Source organism: Anastrepha ludens, chromosome 6 (assembly GCF_028408465.1).
Source record: "Anastrepha ludens isolate Willacy chromosome 6, idAnaLude1.1, whole genome shotgun sequence".
In the NCBI taxonomy this organism is placed as follows: Eukaryota; Metazoa; Arthropoda; class Insecta; order Diptera; family Tephritidae; genus Anastrepha; species Anastrepha ludens.
In genome coordinates this window covers 6,408,001-6,417,839 of record NC_071502.1, presented here as the reverse complement: position 1 = coordinate 6,417,839, position 9,839 = coordinate 6,408,001, and the positions used below count along the sequence as shown (strand labels likewise).

The 9,839-nt window shown below is 40.3% G+C and overlaps 1 protein-coding gene across 1 annotated transcript in view; it reads left to right on the top strand.

The window, feature by feature from the left end:
• The first annotated feature begins 8,388 nt into the window (after positions 1-8,388).
• The window catches only part of LOC128868821 (semaphorin-2A-like), a 145,114-nt gene continuing 143,663 nt past the window's right edge, over positions 8,389-9,839 (top strand). Inside the window, exon 1 of the mRNA XM_054111354.1 lies at positions 8,389-9,043. Within this exon, the coding sequence (XP_053967329.1) occupies positions 8,389-9,043 (655 nt within the window). The remainder of the gene's footprint in view (positions 9,044-9,839) is intronic.

The window sequence follows — 9,839 nt, the reverse complement described above, 5'->3', positions numbered from 1 at the left end:
TGTCCATTAAAAGCTTTCGCTTGCTCTGAGTTGGGTCTCCAAGGATCGCCATGAGCTTATTTAACACGCCGCTTCCTTTGCCAATTCATGATTTTTGTCCGCCCAGTAAGTTAGTCTAGAGTCTTACATAACTATTTCTAATGGGATACGCCTGTTGGTTACAGGGATTAGCTCTGTTTCTTCTGTGGCCAATTCATCGACTTCTAGCCATGCCTGTACGGGTCATCACCTGATTTCACTTCCTATTGACTTCGTCAGTATTTCGAGCGATTATTACAGCTGCTCTGTCGTCGTATCCAATTAGATGCACATCCTCAGGCATTTCTAAATATTCGAAGGACTTCATTCTAACTTATATTACAAATCTTAGGTCCCAGTATTGATCCTTTGGGCGCACCTGCTGTCATTTGTTTCGTCTTGCATTCTTCGCGGGTTTCGTATAAGTATCGATTACCTGCATGAGCCAAGCACTACCAGTATCAGTATCAGTATCAGTATCAGTATCAGTATCAGTATCAGTATCAGTATCAGTATCAGTATCAGTATCAGTATCAGTATCAGTATCAGTATCAGTATCAGTATCAGCATCAGAATCAGTATCAGTATCAGTATCAGTATCAGTATCAGTATCAGTATCAGTATCAGTATCAGTATCAGTATCAGTATCAGTATCAGTATCAGTATCAGTATCAGTATCAGTATCAGTATCAGTATCAGTATCAGTATCAGTATCAGTATCAGTATCAGTATCAGTATCAGTATCAGTATCAGTATCAGTATCAGCATCAGAATCAGTATCAGTATCAGTATCAGTATCAGTATCAGTATCAGTATCAGTATCAGTATCAGTATCAGTATCAGCATCAGTATCAGTATCAGTATCAGTATCAGTATCAGTATCAGTATCAGTATCAGTATCAGTATCAGCATCAGAATCAGTATCAGTATCAGTATCAGTATCAGTATCAGTATCAGTATCAGCATCAGAATCAGAATCAGTATCAGTATCAGTATCAGTATCAGTATCAGTATCAGTATCAGTATCAGTATCAGTATCAGTATCAGTATCAGTATCAGTATCAGTATCAGTTCAGTATCAGTATCAGTATCAGTATCAGTATCAGTATCAGTATCAGCATCAGTATCAGTATCAGTATCAGTATCAGTATCAGTATCAGTATCAGTATCAGTATCAGTATCAGTATCAGTATCAGCATCAGTATCAGTATCAGTATCAGCATCAGTATCAGCATCAGTATCAGTATCAGTATCAGTATCAGTATCAGTATCAGTATCAGTATCAGTATCAGTATCAGTATCAGTATCAGTATCAGTATCAGTATCAGTATCAGTATCAGTATCACTATCAGTATCAGTATCAGTATCAGTATCAGTATCAGTATCAGTAGCAGTATCAGTAGCAGTAACAGTACCAGTATTAGTACAGTCTTGATCTTTATCATAAATAAATGGGATCAATTCAGATAGGCTAGATGAACTTTAGACTTTAAGGAATTTCCATCATTTCGCTACACATCTTCCAGCCAAACTCTTATAACTCTAAAAAATTAAACTTTATTTAGCAACAAAGTTTTGTTATTAATTTTTAAACAGTAAACTCAGAGCTAACCCACTGGGTTAGTAACACTTACCAGCTACCCCGTTAATGAGGGTTGCTAAAACAATACCAATACAACAATACCTAGTAAAAATAAAATCCAGCGAGAAACTAAAATCCCTGAATGAGTCAATATTTTTTTTATTTTTGCTTTTGCACTTTCCATTGTCCCCATTTCAGTGTTTATTGCGCCACTGACTTTAACTGGCTCCTCTGCAACTTGGACGGCAGTTGTATAGCTAACCGTATTCCACCTCAGCCATTGCATTCACCGTTTTATGTGAATCGTTGTGCAACCCAACGCCATATTATGTTGACCTATTCCGCAGCGATTTGTGTCTGTTTTTCTAATGATGCCCGTTTTAGTGTAGTGTGCGTGTGTGTGTGTGTGTGTGTGTTAATGCAAGTCAACTGACCCATAGACCGTCCAAACATCCGACCGCCATTCATTCCATAGCTGGCTATGGCCGAGCTATCTTAAATATTTGATTAAATCCTAGGTAAGCATATAATAACAAAGCATTACAACAACAATGGCGGTAACTATCTGGCAACAATGGCGAGGAAAAATATATGGAAAAATAAAAATAAATACGAAATAGCCACTAGAAATAGTAGTATAAGCTTGAAAAAGATAAAAATAAAAATAAAATAAAACAAAAATGTGGTTGAGAAAATAAAATACAGACTAGAAGAGCTCATTGCTATGGCGCGCACAAAAGCCACATGCAGAGCACCATTAGCAGGTGACTGGGGCGGTGTGCGATGCGGGTGAAGGCAAACATACGTGTATATGTGTGTGTATGTGTAGGCAATAGAAGCAATAGCTGTGGCTAAGGTGATGGCCGCATTGATGTAGATCAAAATGTTGAATGGATAAACAGGCGTTTACCAACGACCCAAACAGCAGCAGCCGGCAGAAGCGATTCAAGTAGAAGTAGCATACTTATGGGATGAAAGTGTAGGTAATTGTATAGATTGGTTTACGAGCTGGCTTTTGTTACTTTCCGTATTAAGTAGTGTGTGTATTATGCGCTGTTGTGAGTGTATTAGATTGTGCACAGGGAAAAATTTTAAATAAAGTGAAATTAGGCAAATTTAAAGGTATGGTGCACAATTTATAACTTGATATGAAGAGGAAAAATATAGTAATTTGGGGCATTGGACATTTTTTTCTTACAGATTTTATAAGCTTTTTAAGCCATATAGCACTTTAATGCTTTACTTTTGTGAATTTGATGGGGTATTCAATTATTGGATTTTTAAAATTTTTTTTTTTGGTTTTTCCCACGTGAAGATAAACAATATTTTTCATTGTCTTCTATTCCTGTCTCAATATTTAATATGTAAAATAAATTTTGGCCCTTCTGCCTTCCCGTGTTATTACGCAAACAAAATATTTTACTTAATTGGGATTTTTCTTTTATCTAATATAATAAAAAATAATTTTCAAAAGATTTCAAAACATTCAACAAACTTTTTTGTACGACTAAAATATGTACAGTCAAATATGTAACAGAATCGTGCAAATTAATTGATGTCAAAATCACTTGAAATTGTTAGAAAAGTGCGCAAATTGAAAAATAAAATAAATAAATTGTCACTTTTTTTAAATATAAAAACCTACTGTTTGAAATAAATCGCCGGAAAACTGGCTCATCAGTGGCAAAAACGCCCAGGACTCTAAAGAAGCTAATATATATGAAAGATTATCACCCATAGCCAGAATTCAGAGTCATCATCAGCAATATTTATTAGCATTACCTCCCAGAGTAGGCTCTAACTGCCTTAGCAATTTTCCTCCAGTCATCACGAACCAGAGCTAGGGACTTCCAGTTTTTGGCGCTTCGTTTTTCAAGTCCTCGGTGACGTTATGCAGCCAAGTTGGTTGGAATCGGAAGTCTGAGGCTGCCGAGTACTGCCAGTGTTTTTCAAGCAGAAGTATTTGCGATCCAGACATGCAAAATGCTTAGGGAACGCGGCAGCGAAGGAGCTATTAACATTTTCTCCGATAGACAGCCGCGATCAAGGCTCTAACGATGCCATGGTATAGAACGAAATTAATAAACTCCTGTAAGGAGAAGATCAAAACTCTTGGGTGTGCAGCTAACATTTCTCTGATCTGGGTTCCAGGACATAGGAACATAGAGGGAAATGAAACTACTGATGAGCTTGTCAGGAAGGGGACTGAATTGGTCTTAGAGACCTCCTACCCGGTCGTCGGCATCCCCTTGACAGTTGTTAAAGGGGAACTGCGCAAATTATTTCTCAGGAAAGCGTAGAAAATATGGAGCTCCATTTCTTCATGTGCTATTTCGAAAACCCTTTGGCACAATGCGATATACGATGGACGCAGAAAGTTCTTTGGACTCCTCGGTATTCAATTTCCAAACTCGTAGCTGTGTTTACCGGTCCTTGGACGATCGGCACACCCGTGGAAAAGCTAGGGTTACCATTTAACCCACATTACAGAAGCTGTGGGGACCTTTCAAAGAAGGAGACTGTTGAGAACCTTCTTGGTAAATGTTCGGGTTTGACAAATAGACGACTAAGGTGCTCGGGTGCTCCTTTCTTCGACAGCCTGGGGCAGTGCGCCAACATAAATCCAGTCAATATCCTTTATTATATCAACAACTCTGACTGGCTGTAGATATCTGCCTTTAAGGAACTCATAATTGTACCAAAACGGCGCTTCACTGCTACTTGAGGAGTGCCAGACTGGTACTTCAACCATTTCACCTACCTATATTTTATCAAAAAACATTAAAAAATACAAATATATTATATAGCCGCCGACAATGTCCATAATGGTCGACAATTTTCAAAATACTTGGTTTACTTGACATGGAGGCGCTCTATGTATAAAAAGTATTTAACCATGAAACGTCACCGAATTATCAGAAGCGAGGTAATAATTAATAAAACTAATCATTTTAAAGTGTTTCTATTTAATTGAACACTAACTGTATTTAAGGTTTGTATAAGGAGTTGTCAAGCATAAATTTATTCCAGCAAAGAAGATAAAACACACACACGATAAACGACTTTTAGGCGGGCGACAAATGCCCAAAAGCGCACCAGCTCAATAGCTCAGAAGAACAAACAGGTGCGACTAGAATAATAACAAAAAATGTATTAAAAAGAGAACGAGTAAACCTCAAATAAAAAAGTAACAGCAAAAACACAGATGCATGGGAGTTGGTCTATAGGGAAATTAGTACACCTGACATACTTGATTCCATTGATGAGACCACAAGTGCGCATGTGTGGGTATGTGTGTGTCAGTATATTCGTATAGGTGTGTAAATTTTCTTCAGATTCGTATGCGCTGCTAATATTTGTTTGCCACCAGAGTATTGCTGGTATTCGGTAAGCATTCCAAGAAACTTTTCTATATAGCGGGTAAATTTATCTTTCCTGTGAGAAAAAGAAATAATTAAAGGAACAAAAAGTGGCCAGCAAAGTAGGAGTTTAAGGCAGAAAAACATTTTTTCTGAGTTTCTTGATTTAATTTAAGGCTTTCAAGGGTATGCAGTTTTTTTAGACTCTTTAAAAAAACAAAGGAAAATTTCTTTCTTTATTATCTATAATGGAATGCGACCAAAAATCTTTGTATTGATAAAGAAATTGTAAGCCATGAATATAAAATTTAATGATTGTTAGTAGTAGCATTTTTTGAAATGATGCTTCTTAGGTGTCGATGAACGAGCGGGAATGGAGAGTAAAATTTCATGGCAATGCAACGTTTTGGGCATTTTCGTTCCGCGAGAGAGAGAAAAGATTTAAGGTAGAGGAAAAGGAGAGAGAGAGCTATACCTTTATATATATCTTAGATACACTTTAGGTAATCTTTCCTGAGTTTTCCCTTGTGGTTGCTAATTTCTAGTGAGAAATAACACTGCCTACTTTTTGGCGCTTGTTTGTTGGTGCAAACTTGTAGAAAATATAATTTTGGTGCCTACTGTTTGGGGTGTTTTTTGGTCCAAAATTTTTGGGCGTTTTTTTGGTGCTTATTTCCGTTTCCTGGGTAGTGCTATCCGTGCCTTCCGGTAATTTGTGCCTTTGCTGCGGTCCTGAAATCGCTGCGTTTGTCCGGATGATAAACGCTCGGATCAGTGCGCGTTTTTGTCACGGTTTGTGTCCGGCGTTTATCTAATTTTGTAAATTTTTTCTATTTGTATTCTCTGCAAATGGTGAAATATGAAGCACCTAAGTAAATCCCGGATTGCATGTTCGTGACTTGTAATTTAGTATAAAATATTTGACACTTTGCTGTTTTGCCGGTTATTTCGACATTACCAAGATTTTTTAAGTATTTTCCTGTACGCATATTTTTGCATGCCTATTGAAATTCTGGTCCTTCATTAAAGCGTTTCCAAACAGTCATCTTAGGTCACGGTAGGCAAAAGCAAACCACCGAGTAGATTTCTGCTCGCTTCTTAAAAATTATGTGATTTGGAGGCGACAGAAAATGCTTTTATTCCTGCAAGTTTCTAGAAAATCTTAGGCATCTACAGGTAGCGCTTTGTTGGCTCCACCGGTCTCGATGGACGTACTACAACTGCTAATGGGCGCACTGCCCCTCGACCTGGTGTTCTTTGCTTGAAAAAACGCGACGCCACATACCTTTGTTTCCTCTGGAATCCTAACACGGACAATACTGCCGTACATTAGAAGAACCGGCACTCAAAAAGGTTTGGAAAATTACTTTTATTTAATTCAAAGTAAAAATTGTGTGAAAATAATACAAAATTCAGAATCAATTTACTTTTACTCGACATGACCACCTTTTGCCTTGAATATAGGCTCCAGATGGTCCAGAAACGAATCGCAAGCTGCCTGAATGTAACTTGCAGGTATTTTGGCCTACAAGCGGACAATGGCTTTTTTCAGCGCCCCGAGACTGGTGAATCTTTTAGTTCGAACTTTGCTCTCCAAAATGGCTCAAAGAGAATAATCCATCGCATTCGCATCTAGTGAAGTTGAGAGCCATTGTGCGGACGTTATGAAGCCCGGAACGTTGCTTTTTAGCCATTCTTGGTTCACTCGAGCTTTATGAGACGGTGCTGAGTCCTGTTGAAACGGCCATGGTCTGCCACCGAAATGTTTGCCTGCCCACGGCTTTATAGCAACCTTCAAAATACTTTCCCGAGAATATTTCGCATTTACCTTGACGTCAGGCTCGATGAAAACGTTTGGAGAGAGAGCCCATCTGTGCTTAGAGCGGGCCAAACCATTACCTGTGGCGGGTGCTGCCTACTGGTGGCCAATCAATGACTCAAAGTCTCGTATCAAGGGTCGCTCAAATAAACCTTATCGTTTTGTGAGTTTACGAATTCCTCAATTTGAAAAATTTTCTCGTCAGAAAACACAATATTCGGAAGTTTACCGCTTTCGGTCAAGCTCTCTCTCAAGTCTGACGTGTTGCTGCTTTGGTGTGAGATCACGCGCCTTTTGGATCTTGTAAGGCTTGACTTTGAGATCATTTTTCAATTTGCAGCAGATGCTACGGTCAGATATTTTCAGTTCCTTCGCCATTCGATTGGCACTTCAACGGAGATTCCGCTCAAGTCGCTTCTTCACTTTTTGAATCATTTCGCTCGACGCTGCAGCCTTTTGATGACCATCTCCATGACGCTTCGCGATGCTAGCAGTATCAGTGTAACGAGTATTTGTGTGATAAACAAAAACTTTACACTTTAAGGAGCTCGAGCTCACGAACAAGAACAATCGCTGGTTGTGATTTTCCATTGTCAAATATAACACAATAGGACTATTACGTTTGAAATCCATTACTGATTTTCTTTTTTCACGTTTACTCGCGCCAAAATGCTTCCGCGCGCTTCTAATACTCTGGGCCAACTAACAGACAGCCGATGCCCATGCATCAGTTGCGCGAGCGGTCAGAAGTTGGTTACTTTTCGAGTGCCGGACCCAGTATATTCCACCCGATATTTCTATCTTTTTTTTCGTCCCTTTTATGTACAGTACCGCAAAGCTCTGTCAGAAAAGTAAGCGCGCATTATTCTCCTCAAGTAAGTGGAGCTCTCAAATCGCTCTAGCGCGTCTAAGATGCTCCCGAGCATATATGTATGTGTGTGTGTATTTGCCTGGTGCAGTCTGTGATTTACGTCAATCACTTTTACCAGTTTGTCAATTGTCGAAGTTAAAGTGCAACTGTTGGACTGTCAAATTGTGCACAGCCATCTCTCTCTCTATCTCGCTCTCTCTCTTCACACACCTCTAAGTACCAATTAAATATACACACGACGTGCGACACTTTGCATAAAATTGCTAACATTGGTGTTGTTGTTATCACACATACACACACATAGACATAGTTACATATCTTCTTCAATGCGTGGGCAGCAGAGTGGGGATGTAAGAGAACAAACCCGAAAGGCAGGGAGCTTTTAAATGCACTAGCAGCGCTTGATTTTGTTCTACTCAACAGTGGTACGGAGAACACATTTAGCAAAAATGGTACTGGTTCCATCATAGACCTTTCTTTCATAAGCAGGGGACTAAGTAGAGCTACAAGATGGTACCTCAGCGACTGCTACACACATAGCGATCATAAGGCAATAGTCATTGCCATCGAAAAAGCTCAAGTAGGCACGATACCCTACAAACGGCAAAATGGGTGGAAAGCGAAAAGCTTCGACGAGAAGCTCTTTGAGATAGCCTTCGACAACACCGAGGTAATATGCACGGTTGAAACTGCAGCGTTGGAGATAAGGTCAGCCATCACCAAAGCATGCGATACCGCTATGGTCCGACAAGGAAGACACCAAACACGTAAGCCAGCATACTGGTGGAATGACGAGATTGCGGAGTTGCGAGCACAATGCAATCGGGCCAGAAGGCTATGTCAGCGCTCACGGAATGCAACCAACACTGTAGAACTCAGGCTCAACTACAAAAATAAGCGTAAAGCGCTTAAACTGGCCATTCGCGATAGCAAGCGCAATATGTTCAAAGAGCTATGTGACGACGTCAATAATAACCCATGGGGCTCAGCCTATAAAATAGTGCGGAACAAGATGAAACAGACGGTACAACCAACATGCCCAATTCTCTTGGACCAGATTGTACGAGAACTCTTCCCTCCGCAGCCTGACTTTGTGAGAAAGATAGATAGCGAACCAGCCACCAACATCCCGGCGGTAAATGTAGCCGAAGTGCTCAAACTAAGTAGCAAATTATCGTCTCGAAAAGCGCCTGGGCCAGATGGAATTCCAAACATTGCGTTGAAAAAAGCCGTGCTGCAAAACCCGTGCTTGTTTGCGAGAATTTTTAATGTGTACCTGCAAGAAGGCGTCTTTCCAAATATCTGGAAACTACAAAAATTGGTACTTGTACCAAAAAAACCAGGTGCTTGCGCTCCAAATGAATACCGTCCACTGTGTATGCTGGACTCCATTGGTAAGTTGTTTGAGCTTGTGATTAAAAACCGGCTGGAAATATATGTAGACGGACAGCTGTCAAGCTACCAGTTTGGCTTTAGGAGGAAGCGATCTACCACAGACGCGATAGAGGCCGTAAAAGTAATTGCGGAAAAGGCAATTGAAGGCAAGCGATGGTTAGGTGGTGCAAAAGAATATTGCCTAGTAATAACATTAGATGTCAAAAATGCGTTCAACAGTGCCAGATGGATAGACATACTACACGCCCTCCGCGCGATGCAAGTGCCTACCTATCTACAGCGTATCATATCCAGCTACCTGTCTGATAGGGTGTTACGTTACGGCAGCGACAGCGGAATTGTTGACTACCAGGTCACAGCTGGTGTGCCACAAGGATCCGTTCTAGGGCCCCTCCTGTGGAACATTATGTACGACGGCATTTTGCGACTAAAGGTACACAAGAGAGCAACATTCGTTGGCTTCGCGGACGATATATCAATCGTTGTAACCGCGAAAACGCTCGCGGAAATTGTAAATATCGCGCAACAAGCTATAGACGCGGCTCAAAGATGGCTAGGCGCGAATGGTTTAAAGCTAGCTACGCAGAAAACAGAAGCCGTACTCATCAGCAGCCGAAAGAGAGTTGAAAAGGTCAAGATTAGAGTTGGGGACAGCATTATCGAGTCAAAGCCATACATAAAATACTTAGGCGTCTTGGTAGACCACCGAATTAGCTTCCGATACCACTTGGAATACGCTAGCAACAAAGCTGCGACTGCGACAGCAGCCCTGGCTAGAATAATGGCGAACATTGG